Raw genomic sequence first — 16,893 nt, 5'->3', positions numbered from 1 at the left:
TCTGTAGCTTTTAATCAGTTCTTGATAGATGTATTTTGTATCTAACTGCCTCAGAAATATCTCCTGAAAACTGAATAACTTGTATTTAATGGCTGTTTTGACTGGAAATTGCTTTTATTTTTCTGCTGCCAGTTGAGTTTTTTAATTCTTATCATTGTAAAATGAAACTGTCCATAAATATAGTTTAATAAAATTAACATATTTGTCATATAATTAATGCATATTTTAATTTACCATTGTGCTAGGAACACTACCACACACTAGTCACATCAGCGTTCACACAGTGTGCAGAAAAAGGGTTTAGATGAGGCAGAGTTGCCAGTCTGGGAGTGATCAGCTTGTGTTCAGGGTTAAAGTTGCTCTAAAAAGCATGAAGTGACTTTAATTTGATTTTAAAACATCAAATTTTTACATTTATACACTGGAGCATGTTTACATGTACATTTTCTCAGATCTGATTCAAGAGCTTGATTTTCTCCTCTCTCGCTTTAAGTGCTGTTTATCTGACGGGGCAGTTTTGGTGTCTACCAGGTCTTCTAGGTGGTTGTTAGGATCCACAGCTGTAGCTTTTACTCGTTTTTACTTCTAGCTACTTTAGTTTTCCAGTTAGAAATTTCACCCATGACTGCATTTTCAAAGTCCCATTTGGTGGGGAAACCATGAACCCCACAGAGATGATATAAGTCCTATGAAAGCCCATTCCAGGGGAGTCTCACAGATTTTTTCCTGTACCTGGTGGGAATGAGCTGCCATAGAATCCATAACTTTTCAGTGATGTTTTGGTTAAAGGGGGGGTGTGGCTGTACGGTGGAGACACATAGCCACGCCTCCAAGAAACAAACTGGGAGATGAGGTAATCAATATATTTTAGTGTCTGGAATAAAACTCAGTATTTCTAATTATATCACAAAATGTCTTTAGGCTTTATTTGTTTCTGAATGTTTGTTTAGGGAAGGTGACGACTGATCTGAATACCGTATTAGAAAGTGAAAAAGTAACAGGAACTGCTGAATTTGGGAAGACCTTCTTTTTTTAATGTGTGTTCATCCGAAGACCGGTACTGTCAAGAGTGCGACAGTGATAGTTTATATATTTGTTATACAGTCATATTTATTAATAGATTCAGCAACTTCTATTCGTAAAGTGTGTCAAAGGATTTCAGTTCAGAGAAATGCAACAGAATGATTAGACATTACGATACAAATTTAAGAGTTTAGAAAAACCGTGAGGATCTTTATAAGACTCTGTTCTAGATAGTATTTCTCAAAACAAGATTTCTCAGTTTAGCCAGATGATAGGAAAAGAGTTGAGCGACATTCCTATTGGACAGTCCTCATCTTTCGGCTTATCTGGGTAACTGAGAGTTCCTGCTTTGTGAAATACACTCCTGGTTTAGTTTCAAGATGCTGATTCTCTGCAATTTCTCACCCTTATGGTTTACCAAGGATGTTTATTTCCAGGTGCCAAAGGATGTTTATTTCTTCTTTATCTTGCCAGATGAGCAAAACCTTGTATCTCCATTTTTATCATTTTTCAGTTTCTGACATAATTTGAAAACACCTGTTGCTTTACATTGTGTGTAAATTTCATGATGAATGGACCAAAAGAAACAGCCCAAAATGACTTGGAAGAAAGTCTGGTTCCATTGACTTACATTAAAAGTAATGTATGTTTTTTCCTTCTCCTGTAAAGTTACCATTTTAGAGATACAAGGTTTTGTTCTGACAGCAGCGATATACAAATATTATTAATACAATAAGCAGTGATTTTATGTCTGTAAAACCTCTCCTCAGTATCCACAGTCATCATCCAATACCTGCTTTATCTAATCAACACTTCATTATGTTAAATAAAGAGTGTTAGTGATGGAACTTAATAAATCCGTGTAATGGCTTGAGGCATCCAGGAGGAACTTTGTTCTTCCACCAGGATAAATGTTTCAAAATAGGAATTTCTAGTTACTTTTAACTGTATTTATGTTCATTTGTCTTTATTCTAATGAATTTGAATAAGTTCCACTATGTTTAACTGACAAAAAGGCAAGAATATTAGCACTTCTTGATCCTCACCAGTATAAATTTGGGCAACTGGAACCCATTGTTGAGGTACAATTGTATTCCCAACTTCTGTTTCAGGGTCCCCACTTATCCACTTTTCAAACGTTTGACTGCTCTCGCATAGAGTGTTTCAGCCTCCAACACTGCATTACAGGCATGTGAAGTCCAGAGTGATTCAACAATCAAGATTATATTTGATGCTTAAACCAATTTGTATGTGTTGTTTAGGGACAGAATATTTTCATACACTCTGTCAAAACCTCATTACGAAGCTATAAATCAAACAAAAACATTGTAGTAGCTTGAATTAGGCTCACCTTTACTAGCAATCAGAAAGCAAAGCAATAAAATGATAAAACTTTTGACTGGTTTGGGTTGACTTCAAACCAAATTTACTTTGCTTTGCTTTGGCCATTATTCATTTAACTGAACTCTATGATTCCCATTTTCATTAAAAAACTCCCTTAAGATCATCTGCTTATGTAAAAGCATATCGTCACTGTCCAATTAAAAACATGTATCTCCATTTTTTGTGATTTTTACTTTTCTGCATCATTTGACTCAGCAGCTGTGAAAATTTCATGATTGAGCCAATAGAAATGGTCCAAAATTGCTTAGAATAAAAACCTTTTCTATTAACTTACATTGAAAGTAAAGAGGGTTTTTCCCCTCTTCTGTAAAGTTACTATTTCGGAGATACTTATTTTTCATTGGACAGTGACAATATATTAATTGTAATCAAGTTATAGTTATAGTCAAGTTTATGTAGATAGACAACCATAAAGAACTGAACTGGAGAAGCTCAAACTTTTTACCAAAAGTGCATAAAAAGGTCAACTGCTCAGTAAAGTAAGGTGTGACTATCCAGCAGTCTGAGCACGGTATAACAGCTGGATTGCTCACAAAATACACCCCATCAATTAAGGCCTTCTCAGACTTCAGCAACACAGATGTTTGTTCCTTATTGGTCCTTTCTCATTCCACAAACACTCAAGGAGAAACTCCTGACAGCGTCTGAAGTGGGACCTGGAATACGTCTTTGATGACAAGAGTCTGTCTGTTCCACTGGATGTATTTGAGTCAAATGCACAAATGAATTAGGGAATTGTAAGCAGTTGTTATGAAACCTCCATGGCTGCTGTACTGCTGGAAGTCCCCGACACCGTGTTGGCCACCAAACGCTCTCTACTGCCGAAAACCTCTGAAACTGGAGACAGAAAACAACAGAACTTCAGTCATCAGCAAACAAACTCAACAGCATCTGTGTTTACATGCAAAGATTTTTGCTAATCCGATTGAACAGATTCCGATTATAGATTAAGACTGAAGTGTTTATTCTCACTCTACTCATCAATCTGATGAAAATCTGTTTAAATGCTCACTACAAGTAATCTGATCCAAAATGATGCGCATGCATGGAAAACCCCTTAGCGTAGATGTTACTATGACAGCGACGTCACGTGCGTCCAGTCAGAGTGAGATGAGCAGCAGTGAGCAGTGCTTGTGTTTTTAACTACTTTAAAATGATGTCAGACTCAGGAAAACGTCCTTCACATGTCCTTATTAAAGAAGGCCGAGAGGAAGACGTCGTGTTCTGAGACGCATAAGCTGGACGTCCGTCCCACCGCCGTCTTTTAAAGATCAGAGCATAAACTTCGTCTCCTCTGCAGACCAGTTTCTGCTCCGCCATGTTGAACGGTATAAACTTTCACTGTGACGCGGCGAACACGATCAGAACGGACTTAAACTTTCTGATAGGGAATGTAATCAGATACAGGCGTTTACACGGATATTATTCTTCTATTTAAGGGATTATTTACAGGATTACCCACCTCGATCAGTCGGATAGAAACTGTATTCCGAATGGCCTCAGACTAGACTATTCTGACTGAAGTGTTTACATTGACGTATTTTATTCCAATTTAGCTATTAGTCGGATTATTAACGGATTATTGGGCAGCATGTAAACACGGCTAATAAGATACAACACAGAAACACAGTGACAGTTACTGCATCTTTACACTGGAAATTATGTACAATGCTGTGTAAAAGAAACTTTTCAAAACAAACATGCAAAACACACACAACCCCGTTTCCAAAAACGTTGGGACGCTGTGCAAAATGTAAATAAAAATAGAATGCAATCATTCGAAAATCTTTTAAACCCTATTTTTAAACTGAAAATAGACAACATATCAAATGTTGAAACTGAGAAAATTGGTTTTTGAAAAATATATACCATTTTTAATCTGATACCAGCAACAGCTTCCCAACTTTTTTGGAAAGGAGTTGTATCTTAGGGTTTCTACTAGCTGGCAAATACCAGCATTTGACTGGTAAAAACTCTGCAAGGCCGGTAAATTAAAAACACATCAGACGCAAAATTCTGCTGAAAGTTTGGCACAACACAGAACTCAAGCTTAAATAAAGCGCATGTTTGGTTTCAGCTTTATCTCCTCAAAATTCAACGATGATTTACTAATTCTACCAAACATGCATGTTTTTTCTGATAAATGTAGGTGTGGCATGCGCCCGTCCCCCGGGCCCCGACGATGACGGCCGCGAGAGCCGGCAGGAAGGCGGGGCCCGAACAACCAGCAGCGACGAACCTCGGCCAGGACGGCAGGGAGAGAGCCGCGAGTGGGGAGGGGGCGGAGCACAAAGCCCGAGCTCCTCCACATAACCCGAGTGACGGCGGGAGGAGGAGGAAGACGACGACGGTGCCGGCAACGAGAGGCACCAGGGCAAGGAGCGAGTCCCGAGCTCCGCCGCCTGGGCCCCGCCCCCTGTTACAGGCGAGGCCGCTCCCTTACACCTCACTTTCGACCCGGGCGGCTGAGCTGCCAGCTGGGGGCGGTGACAAGGAGGCGGAGCTCGGGACTCGCTCCTTGCCCTGGTGCCTCTCGTTGCCGGCACTGTCGTCGTCTTCCTCCTCCTCCCGCCGTCACTCGCATCACTCGGGTTATTCGGAGGAGCTCGGGCTTTGCGCTCCGCCCCCTCCCCACTCGCGGCTCTCTCCCTGCCGTCGCGGCCGAGGTTCGTCGCCGCTGGGTGTTCGGGCCCTGCCTTCCTGCCGGCTCTCGCGGCAGTCATCGTCGGGGGCTCAGGGGGTGGGCGCATGCCACAGTAGGCATATGCTAAAAGAAATAATGTTATTTTTAAGTATTTAATTGTAGCCAATTAACTTGACTATGCTAGTAAAAAGTCACATCAAGTTAGCTTGCATGCCTCCTGTCAAACGCTCATCAAGAGCAATGCTGAAATAGCCGCCATTCCAGAAAATATGTTTTCTTTAGTAGAGGCTTATTTAGGTCTGTTGAAGAACATGCAGTATGTAGTGTTTGGATTAGGCCGTCACGTCACGTGAGAACACAGTGTAGGTTCTGTGCAACGTTTTCACAAATAACGACTGGACTTTTACTCATTCTGTCCAGCAAACTGAATCATTTCCAGACACTGTGACCAGAACCAAAACTTCCAAGCAGAACCTCTGAGACATACATGCACAAACACTGAGCAGAAGATCAGTAACATGTTTCATACCAGCAGCTACATCACTAATGTCCCACACACGCAGTCCATCCTTCTGTCCTCCAAATGCATACACGAACGGCAAGTCGGGGCAGCAGGCCGCACAGAACATCACGCCCTGATGGAGAAAAAGCATATACATTTTATAGCTATAAATTATTATATTATTATTATGTTATCATTATATTATAGCCATGAAATGTTTTCCTAAAACTGGACACTTCATCAGTGCTCAGACTCCCCCAGAGAGCCGTTAAAAAATGTGGAACCAAAAAAGCTAATGTGACTAACAATGGCTGACAGTCGTCACCTCTCAGAAAGCCATTTCAGTAATTATTACTAGGTAATGGCTTTTAATCATTATTAGCTTCTTTAACCGTAGGGCAGTGCTCATAAGGCTACATGAAACCTACATGAACAGTTCACGGCAAATGACATAGTCCAGAAGCTGTACGCAAAAATTTACTGGTGCTATAAAAGCTACAAGTGTTGTAGCACAAATGAACTTTCTTAGCATTAAGATTAAATTACACAGAAAGCTAAAAATTGTAATTTTAACTACAAAAAACATAAGTGGCATGTAAATCGTTTGTATTTTAATAATATTTTTTTTTAATTACTCTACATTAATTCAGATTCCCAAAAGGAGGTTTCTTTGCATACTTTGTTAGCCCACTTTCACCCTGTTCTTCAATCATACCAGCGCAACACACACCAACACACCACCACCACGTCAGTGTCACTGCAGTGCTGAGAATGATCCACCACCCAAACAGTACCTGCTCTGTGAGGGTCCATGGGGGTCCTGACCACTGAAGAACAGGGCAACAAAGTATGCAGAGAAACAGATGGACTACAGTCTGTAACTGTAGAGCTACAGAGTGAAACTATATGGTCAGTGGAGCTGATAAAATGGACAGCCAATGGTGGTTTTAATGTCATGGCTGATCAGTGTGCACTGAGCTACAAAGTCAACTGTTATAACATGTTATGTCATTTCACAAAAAAAAACGGACACCTGACACACGCGTTATGTAACCTTGACATTAAAGTTGACTAAAGCAGCCTTTATGACAAACGGCTACTGGAACAGGCTTTTATAAATGCTCATGTAGGTCTTGTTTATGTTGGTGTCATGTAGCCTTATAAACACTGCCCTACAATAAAGTGTCGCCATATAATCTGACTGAGACTTGATTCTAGATCTGATATGACTAAAGGTGGGGAAGCTGTCGTGCAGATGTACCATTTTCATATCTCTGGAGTGAATTAGGCTGGGCTTGTTGCCCAGGATGTCCCAGATCTTCACGTGTTTGTCAGCCGAGGACGTGACCAGACAGCCGCTGACCTGACTGCTCAGGTCCAAACCTGCAAGAGAGAACAGCAGATCACAGAACTTTAAAGAGAACACTCCATCACCTTAATAAGAGACAGACCAGAGACAGAAGCAGGATAAACTCAGTGACAGTGGATCAAATTAGCTAAGCAGAGAATGATGGGAGGTGAATATCGTAATCATGTATTCGCTGCACTTTTTTCTGAATTAATACTTCTGGCATAACAGCATTAATATATTTTTATTTTGTATTAACTATTTACATTCTAATTATTTTTTACAATACTGAACTAAAATAAAGAGCAAAAGTGTAATTAAAACACTGAAACCCTTGAAAAAGGTCTGTATATTAGTATACAAAAAAAAAAGAAAGAAAAAAAAAACAAAAATCCTCTTCCCTCAAAGGTCAGCAGGGTGTAAGAAGCACAAAGAAAGCAGGTTTAATGTGATAAAAAGAACCATCACACGTCATCTTTTACATTTCAGGAAGCCTCACATATTAAACATCAGATAATTAGATGTTTATTACAGTGAGGTTCACAAGTTTATATGTGTAATAATAATAATAATAATAATAATGATAATTTATAGAGCTGTTTCATAATGGTTGCAACCCAAAGTGCTTTACAGACAGGTCATAAAGTTTAACATTAATAAAAGAAATGAAGAGTTTGAGTTTGATTTCCTTCTATCCTTGTTACTATTCAGTAATAAAAAACATAGCATAATATTATAAAATGTTTGAAAATTAATTACATCTGTAAACACTACTATTCAATTAAAAAAGTTTCAAAAAATTTCAAAACTTCAGTTTTACATCCAATGTTAAAACAAATGACCATGACGAAAATCACATTTTATTTTAAATGGAAATATTAGGTGTGAAATGTAAACGCACCAGCCTTAGTTATTAGCTAGCAGTTATTATGAGTAATTAATTATAATAACACTCTTTTATAGTGTCACTATTCTAGAGTGCTTAGATTAGTTGATTTTTTATTGATTTTTCTTTTTTATTCTGAAGATAAAAGTGTTTGATTGTTATTCTTTAACAGGTTTAAGTCTGACTGTTGATTGTTGGGGAAACTTGAAGGTTTTGTTTACTCTTTTCAACATGAACCATATTAAATTGTTGTTCTTCATCATTTATAACTGTGCAGATTCACACTGGGGGTCCTGGGACTCACTTATACACACAAAAGAATACAGCGCTTAAAAGCCCCCCAGGACTATTTATTCACAATTCCTGATTTATTTTTTTTTTGTAAGCATTAATAAATGTAAACATGAAACATTTTCGACAATCTTATTTATACATATTTACTGTAATTAACTAAATTGTAATTGACTAAAAAGCAAAAATGTCTGTTGTACTCTATTGTGACACTTGGATGCAAAAGTTCCCCAGTCAAATGACGTTTTGTTGATTTTCTAAGTGTAAATAAAGAACACATCCTCTACAGAGACACACAGCTGCACATTTTAATACACAATTACTGTTTATTTAGTGAATTTAACAAATTGGAAAAAAATCTTGTCTGTGCAAAAGTTATGGCACATTTTATGTTTTATATGTTAAAACAAATAAAAATTATGCATTTAAATCTGCAGAACAATGTCATATTTAAGTGTATTCTCTGTATAGGATGTGTTCACTTATTTTCACTTTTCTTATTTTCTTAGAAAATTAGCAAAATGATTAATAATTGGACCGGGGATGCTGAAGCTTCTGCATACTACTGTTGGTGCGACTATACTGTGAATTTCCCACTTTCAAAAAATTTCTGAAGGCTTAGAAAAAAGTAGATTCTACTTTTAAAATTTTTAAAATCTCAGAATCACTACATAATATTTTATTATTTGCAATCTGATGCCTTTATCAGTTTCTCAGTGATAACTCTTTTATTCAGGCTTCAACAAATACATATAATGAGCTGAAGAGGAAAAAAAAGGACACTAAATCTACTTTGAGGACTACAGCGAACTTCTGCCCCCCTCCTTCTCTGGGGTCCTACCTGACACTTCTCCGTCGTGTGCTCTCAGCGTAAACACCAGCTTGTCTGACCGGGCGTCCAGACAGTAAACGAAGCCATCCTCTGTACTTGCCTGAAATATAAAGACAGTGATCATTTACATGCACCGAAAGGCTAATATATAATATCTGAGACGAGCCTCTTTCACTTCACATTCGTTTATTTGCTAGGAAAAAAAAACGTAATTGCCACATTTGCCAACAACAATACTCACGAGGAAGTTGCAGGGAGAGAAGTGATTCCACACCAGACGCTCCACCTGACCGCTGAACCGCCAGATACGATGGCTGGATTCTGGACTCCGGCAGTCGTACAGGATAGCGGACCTGGAAAGCACATGCAGTAACAAAGACAGACCTCATTACAGCTTTGATTAAGATAAAACCATGAAGAGACACAGAATGATGAGCCAGTTATAGGAATTCACTGGTTTGCATACTTATCATAGGATCCAGTGACGAGTGTCTGGGCCTCAAACGGGTGAAACTTCAGAGTTTGAACCTGAAACAACAGAAATTCAGGATCTGGATCGTTTTAAACACAGTTAGAGTTACAGTCACAATTCTATTTACACCAATATGTGGCACTTGTAACCAGCGTATAATATCTAAGAAGGACCCAATTAACCTTCAGCTTCCATGGCCCATTTAAAAACAATTCAAATTTATGCAAGTTAGCAATTAATTTTCTCATTAACACATTTTATTTGCACTTTTTGGTAAACTACATTAAGTTGTATCTCTATACATAGAAGGTGCTACATAAGCCTCTTCTGTACATTTCCATACAAACCTTATCTGTGTGCAGTCTTAATGTCGTTGCTGGTTTGCCTTGCACTAAATCCCAGAGAATCACAGTTTCATCAGCTGAAGCACTGCCCAACACATTCCTGAGCAAAGCAAAAATCAATCAATCAATAAATCAATCAGTCCTTATTTAAGCTTGGAGTACATTGAGGGAGACCCTCATTTAATATGTTTCTAGTATGTTTTCATATACACATTGTCTTTATCTTTACGTCACTGGCCTTATTTACCTTCATTTTCTTTTTAATATATGTCCTTGCTGTCAGTTCTAGAGCTGCTAAATTACAATAAAGCTCTATCCATCTACAACGTCGTCGAGCCAATAAAGAAATCAGGGATTGAGAATTTAATTAGTGAAAACATATCAAATGCTAAAAAATGTAATAATAATCATTTGTAAATTTAAAAATTAATCAATAAAGCATTAAAATTACAACAATATATGGGCTTAATAAATAAGATAAAATAAGGATAAATAAAAATATAATTATTGACACATTATTAATGAAAATCATGTCATTAGATAAACAGAGCTGCATCATTTGTGCAAATGCCCTAAATTAAAAGTTTATTAAACACCAGTTTGGCTCACCTGACCAACTTATTCCATGACAGATCCAACACAGCATCAGTGTGCCCCTCGACACGCTCAGCAGCCTAACAGAAAAACAGACGTTATGAAAAACACAGAACACTTGGAGATGTGTGAACTAGCTGACTGACGCATTCAGTGGTCAGCACCGTGGACAGCTGTCAAACAGTCACGATGTCTCAAAATTGTAGTACTGAAAGGTCCAGATAAATGTTTTATATATGCTTTTCGATGCTCAATGTTGCCTAGCACCACCTACTTTGACAGGAAGGGGCCGTTTGACAGACATGAAAACACAACCAACCACAAAACCAATATTTTTGTGTGTTGTAGGGACACAGAGATTGTCCAAACAGTACTACAACAAAAACAGACCCAAAGGAATAAAAGCAGTATGCCTGTCAACCAACACCCCCATTTACAAGCTTTTAAATGCTTCAAATAAACATCCTGAATAATTAAATAGGCAGGAATCAGTAAAGTTCTCTCAATCCAGCGACTCAATGTGATGATATGCAGAGTAGGCAAACTGCCACTGGTGACCAGCTGACATTTAGTGTGAAAAAATAAAGTTTGTCTCCAGTCTGACTGATAAAAACAGAAGCATACAGCTGAAACTTTCACTGTCCCAGTCCAGACTTTCACCTCCATTTTTCTCCTTTATAAAACCGTAACTTAAAACTCTTCCTGCTTTACATTGCTGCTATGTTACTCCTACATTTGACCAAAATGTCGTGTGCCATTTGGCACAAATAGGAACTGTGAAGCTGAAACCTTCTTGCTTTTCTTGGTCTTCTTGGCTTTCTTGCTGCCCAGTGAAAACACAGGCTCGAGGCAGTCCACCACATCCAGGTCCCACACGTCAATAACAGGAGTCATGTTCCCTATGGCTGCATAGTTCCCTGTGAGAAAGAACACGGTAGATTACAAAGCATCAGAAAATCCCTGCGAAGAGGACAGTTTTAAATATTTCAGCAGAACTTTAGAACATGGAAAAGGAATTATTCTATCACACTATACATGGTGTTACTGAATAACCTTATACTGCCACACTCAGGGCAGAAACAGCAAACTTCTCAGTAATTAACAACTTTAAACTTGTATGTTTTTTTTTTTAAAGCTAACCGTACAGAGCAAACAATGCAGAGGTAGGAGGACAAATGTCATGTTGACATTCATTTTTATCATAAGAATATAATTCAAGTCTTATTAAGTATGCAGTTATTATATGAGGTATTTTACTGTTAACACTGTTCATTTACAAACTGCTTACTCCCTAAAAACCAACCCAGGACCTCACAGCTGTGTTGACCATGGAATGCAGTTTATGTATTATGCAAAAGTTTGAACAACCCCAATCAAATTATGTATTGTTGACTTTCTAAGTGAAAATAACACACAGGGAAACGAACACAGTATAAAATGTGCGACTGTTTTATTTTACCCTTTATGTTAAATTGAATAAATAAACACTAATTGTGCATCAAAATGTGTAAAAGTGAGAAGATGTGTGTTAAAATCAACAACATGTCATTAGACCTGGGGTGCCAAAACTTTTGCATACGACTATAAAGAGACAGCTAGTGTGTTTACCTGCTCCTTCTTCGGGGCTGGGGTCAAAGTTCAGCCACTCTATGCTCAGGGGGTAAGCAGGGAGGAGGATGTCGTGGTGGACGTACAGAGAGTCCTCTTCAGGGTTATACACTGAGAGTATATACAGAGATATTCCATAATTACTACCAATTCAACACCACATAGATGTTACAGTGAAAGAAAACACCTCACAGTAATGAGCAATGACCACACACACGTCACTGACCGTAAACCTCCAGGTTGCAGCAGTCCTTCTCTGCCCTGCCTGCCAGAATGAGGTTGTCTGTAGGTTTAATCTGGAAATCCTCTCTTTCATACTGTTCCTAAAACACAGATTACACAGAGATAAACAAACCCCACTGAGTTTAACGTAGAGAACACACATGCAGGGAAAAGATGACAAACCTAAAACCAATTCCATTCAATTCAATTCCTGCACCTGTGTTAATGTGATGTGACAAACGTGATTTGAAATGTATTTATGAGCTTCTTCTGGTTGTGTCGTGCTTACATGCTAAAAGCGCTCCCTGCAGGAGAAACTTCAGACTGCAAGCAGTTTTCAAAGCCATGGCCGTGCACTTTTTCCACACTACATCAAAGCGTTTTCCGGCGATACAGTGAAGTTTTCATGACTCAACTAACTACCAGCACACAGTGTACAGAAAACACTGCAAATTCTACTCGTGTCACACGCATTTACTTTTAAAGGCCCCAGGACAACGCAACGTTCTAATGTTCTTACCTTTTTTCAGTAAAGGTGTAAACAGGGATCAAAAGAGCTTTCTCTCCAGGTTAGAGCTAACCTAGCTGCTCTAGAGTAAAATCCAATCACTTTAGCTCTTTTTTTTTGCAGTAAGTCACTCTGAGGGAAGCTTAAGTTAACATAAAATAAGAAGAGGAAGCCGTGCGGTAAAGCTAGCAGAACAGCGCGTAGCAGAGAGAACTCCTTAACAACCCTCCTTCACCACTACCACCCCCCCCAACCCACCGGGGTGTGCAACAGCACACTTCTTAAACGTTTCCCAGCATATTGTAGCGCTTTCAAAAACTGTTTACATGTTTATTCTGGATTATCTGTGCTGTCGCCGTTATTTTCTGGGTTTGTTTCTACAAAGACTCTTATTGCGAAGCCTTCTTTCGTTGTGTTGATGCTTAGTTCAGGAAGAAAGCATCTGTTTTATCAGTGGCGGCCAGACATCTTGAAAAGAGAAGAATTTTCATTCTGTAATGTCTTTCGGGTTTCCGAAACACTACAGGGCCCTCCTGAGCGAGTCCAAAACGAATGGGTTAATGTGGAGCATTTGAGCAAAATCATAGTTCATAATAAATGTGCTGTATAGCATTTTTATATATAATTAGCCTCAGAGAGATGCAAAATTTTGCAGCATGAAATGCATATTTATTAAGCATAAAGAAAAAGTGGCAAAATTGCACACAACTGTTTAATTACTTAATAATTGCAGGCTTATAAACTTGGAAAGTCACTATAATCGGAGTGGACACAGCTCGTGCGCGTGTTGTTCACAGGCGTGCAAAAACTGTGTTGTTTGTCTTACTGTGTCTTTAATGGTGACATAAGGATCTTCTTCATTAGTGCCGAACACCGTCAAACCCGCCAAACTGTCTCCGAGGTTGGCCGTCGCTAGATCACAAATAGGACAGATAACCACAAAGTCAAAATGTGACCAAATTTCCTGAGCAGCTATAAGAATTCAATGGTAAACAGGAATTTTTGCCCAATTACAACGAAAATAATAATAATAATAATAATAATGACGATGTCTTACCTATGTCCTGCTCATCATACTTGTCCAGGTCATACTCAGCAAGTTCATCTTCTTCCTCTTGCTTTGCATCATCATCACCTTTCACTTCTGCAGGAGCTTCAGTCGTCTCGTCCGGCTCGTTCGCCATGCTCTCCTCATCCTCATCACTTTCCCTGGACAACAGAATCAAAACATAACGGTCATAACGCAAAACCTAGTCTCCTAACATCACTGCAGCACTGAGATCATCTTAACTACTAGAGAGGAAGATCAAAGTGATGCTGCACCACCATCTAGCAATGATTTTGATGCTACACTGTTGTTGGGAAATCAGAATAACAAACGTTCATAAAAATTCACAAAAATTCATTTTCATTTAAATAGTATTTTAGGCTTTAAGCTCGAAACCTTTGATAAAGTTTGATAAGACCTTTGATTTAAGGTTTAGGGTGTGGTACATGTGTGGAGGCTTGTTGGTGCAGGGTTGGTGTTTCAGTGTCTGTAGGCTGTCTGTTGTGTCAGGAATGTATGGATCATTTATCCTGTACTTTCTCTACTCATCTAAGATCTAAAAGAGACCAAGTCTGATGAGAGTTGCTGTATTTCTGAGTTGGGGGGGGGGTGGATAGTTTTGTATTGATATCTTGATAGGAAAGATAAAAAGCAAGTAAAAACTCTGGATCACAAAAAACCAAGGTGAGGTTAAGCCGTGTACATTCCAGATGGCAATATGAGACGCATTAAGGTGCTCGTGTAAAAAAATAATTGTCTAAAATGATTTCATTTAAAAAAGTAACGTGATCCTCTTAAAATGAGACTTTTTAATGTGTGATTCTACAACAGACTGGTCTCTTTATACTAACACACAGGCCACAGTCAGACACAACACAGGTGAAAGTTGTCCACGAGCGACTTTTACCGTAATTCATCCTTCGCCTCGGCTATGATGCGCTGCAGCTCTTCTTTGCTCAGCTCCACCTTAAACAGAGAGGAAAACCGATACTGGTCAGATACGTCTACTTCTAATGGATAGATTTACTGATTTAGGTCAGTAACTGTGGAATATGAACATTATTCCAGAAGGATGCAGTTTCAGAATCTTAAATAACGTTCTACATAATCCTGAACAATTTTTTTTTTTTTCCAAAGCTGCAATTTTTATTATACTTTACATCATTCAACACTGGAGAAATTAATAACACTGCCAGCAAACAGGTAGTTTGAAATACTACACCGGAGGTCACTAATAAGCGGACCGCAGTCCGAGTCCGGACACAGACGCTGTCCTATGCGGACCTGGACCTGTAACCGATAAACTATTTAATTTTGATGGGGTGGTCCTATTTTAATTGGCGTAACTTTTCTAGCCTTTACAGTGCCGCTTTAACGGCCCGGGAGACTCACAGACCAATCAGATGTGTTGTAAATATCACATGTGACTCTACTCAGCCAATCAGATCTGTGCATTACGATGAGCACTGAGACTCGAGTGAGGGACGCCACACAGGGGAGGGACGAGGCGGGAAACAGCAGTCAGAGAAGAAAGTGAGTCAGAGGGAACTTATTTCACATGGCGTGATCTAAAAAGAAAAAACTGACATAAAAGTTGAAATATGACTGAACTGTACTTTATTTGGTTTGATATTCAGTTGTTGACTGTATAAGATGTTGATATACCTACTAAGCTACTTCAGTAAACAGTATATGGCACTGAATCATAATGCAAGTTAGACATTATGATGTTTTGAACCTTCGCTTGAGCAAATTTTCTCTATGAGTTTTAATTAAAGACCCCTGTACTACACTGTACAAACCTCCAGCCTGGAAAACTCATGTGCTGGTCTCCTTGAGCAAAAACAGCCTTGAAGCTTAATTTACAATGTATTATTTAATTTGCCGTCTCAATATTGATCAGAAATATCTCAATTAGATAACCTATATTACCCCAAATTGTTCAGCCATATTTCTACATGGGCTTAAACAAAAAAGTGAAAGAAGCTTTTGTGGAATGTTATATATGAACATTCTCTCTCTCTCAAACATAGCTTTTAAATTTAGAAATATAGATTATCTGAATCTTTTCCTAAAAGTGTGATTCAATGATTTCAGAACTGCTCAAACTCATAAAAAACTGACTGACTGTAATCTCTCTGAATTTACTGTATGGCTTCATAAACATCTCTAATAAAGCAGATAAACACTAATTTATTCATTTTATTCTTTAATGAGCAAAAATCCATATACATAAACATAAACACTGGAAGTCTGAGCCACTGACTGTTTTATAGATTAACCTAAACAATGTGAAATGACTGCCTGTTGAAAAAACACTGAGAATGTGCGGCCTGTCTGATGTGTGTGTTTATGTTTTTATATATATATATATATATATATATATATATATATATATATATATTTGCGTTGTTCTTGAACAATAAAAATACACGAGGAAGCAAAATTATGAGGATATGAGCAGCCAGAGAGCACAATAACTGCCTGTCAGTCTCAGAACGAACCCCAGAATAACAGGCAGGTCACTCAGCTCAGCTGACTGGACTTCAGTCTGTCACTCACTTTATCCGGCGTTTCTTTGGAAGCTCCTCTCTTCACCCACCCGACACAGGTGATCTGGGAGCTCATGACCGCGGCGGCCGGTTTGGTTTAATATTTATTTTTCAGTCTTTTCGCGTTTCAACAGCTGCGCTGCCTAAGCTGCAAACCACGTGGGCTCTCCGGGGCTCTTCTACAGCCTGACTCGGAGTGATGACGTACGCGCCCCGCCATAAAAGAAGTCTTTTTGTTTGTTTGTTTGTTTTTTTTTATTTCAAGCATAAAATCATTGAAAAGCTTTAACGCAGCAGCGGGTTTACAGTATTTCTTATTTTACTGCTGGCGCCAGTTCACTAATGTAGAAATGTAATTACACAGATCTGTGGGTACAAACGTGATGTATGAAGGTATTTTTCTGGCAAATTTCCATAAAAGAAGTCTTTCTCTTCTAAAACAACCGTCCCTTCAAAATTCTGGTATTTGCAAAAAACGACTGCAGAAATAAAGTCTAGATTTAAGCAACAAGATAAGACACAAATAAGCAAAGTGAATTCTTCCGAGCTCGACTGAATTATTATTATTATTATTATTATTATTATTATCATTATTATTGTTGTTGTTGTTGTTGT

The 16,893-nt window shown here is 38.5% G+C and overlaps 1 protein-coding gene across 1 annotated transcript; it reads right to left on the bottom strand.

Annotated features, from left to right (window-relative positions):
• Positions 1-2,355: 2,355 nt before the first annotated feature.
• Positions 2,356-16,467, bottom strand: pwp1 (PWP1 homolog, endonuclein). Its single transcript, XM_036577754.1, has 15 exons — positions 16,289-16,467; positions 14,634-14,692; positions 13,736-13,887; positions 13,505-13,590; positions 12,175-12,271; positions 11,949-12,059; positions 11,130-11,257; positions 10,356-10,420; positions 9,750-9,846; positions 9,397-9,458; positions 9,172-9,283; positions 8,940-9,030; positions 6,835-6,956; positions 5,601-5,706; positions 2,356-3,264 (listed from the first exon to the last, which is right to left on the bottom strand). Exons 1-15 carry the CDS (start codon positions 16,352-16,354, stop codon positions 3,176-3,178), a joined length of 1,443 nt encoding a protein of 480 aa, XP_036433647.1. The 5' UTR covers positions 16,355-16,467; the 3' UTR covers positions 2,356-3,175.
• Between the last annotated feature and the right edge of the window lie 426 nt (positions 16,468-16,893).

The sequence above is a fragment of the Colossoma macropomum genome, unplaced genomic scaffold, assembly GCF_904425465.1.
Source record: "Colossoma macropomum unplaced genomic scaffold, Colossoma_macropomum, whole genome shotgun sequence".
Taxonomy (NCBI): Eukaryota; Metazoa; Chordata; class Actinopteri; order Characiformes; family Serrasalmidae; genus Colossoma; species Colossoma macropomum.
Note: the sequence above shows the minus strand (reverse complement) of the source record. Positions and strands in the feature narration are given on the sequence as shown.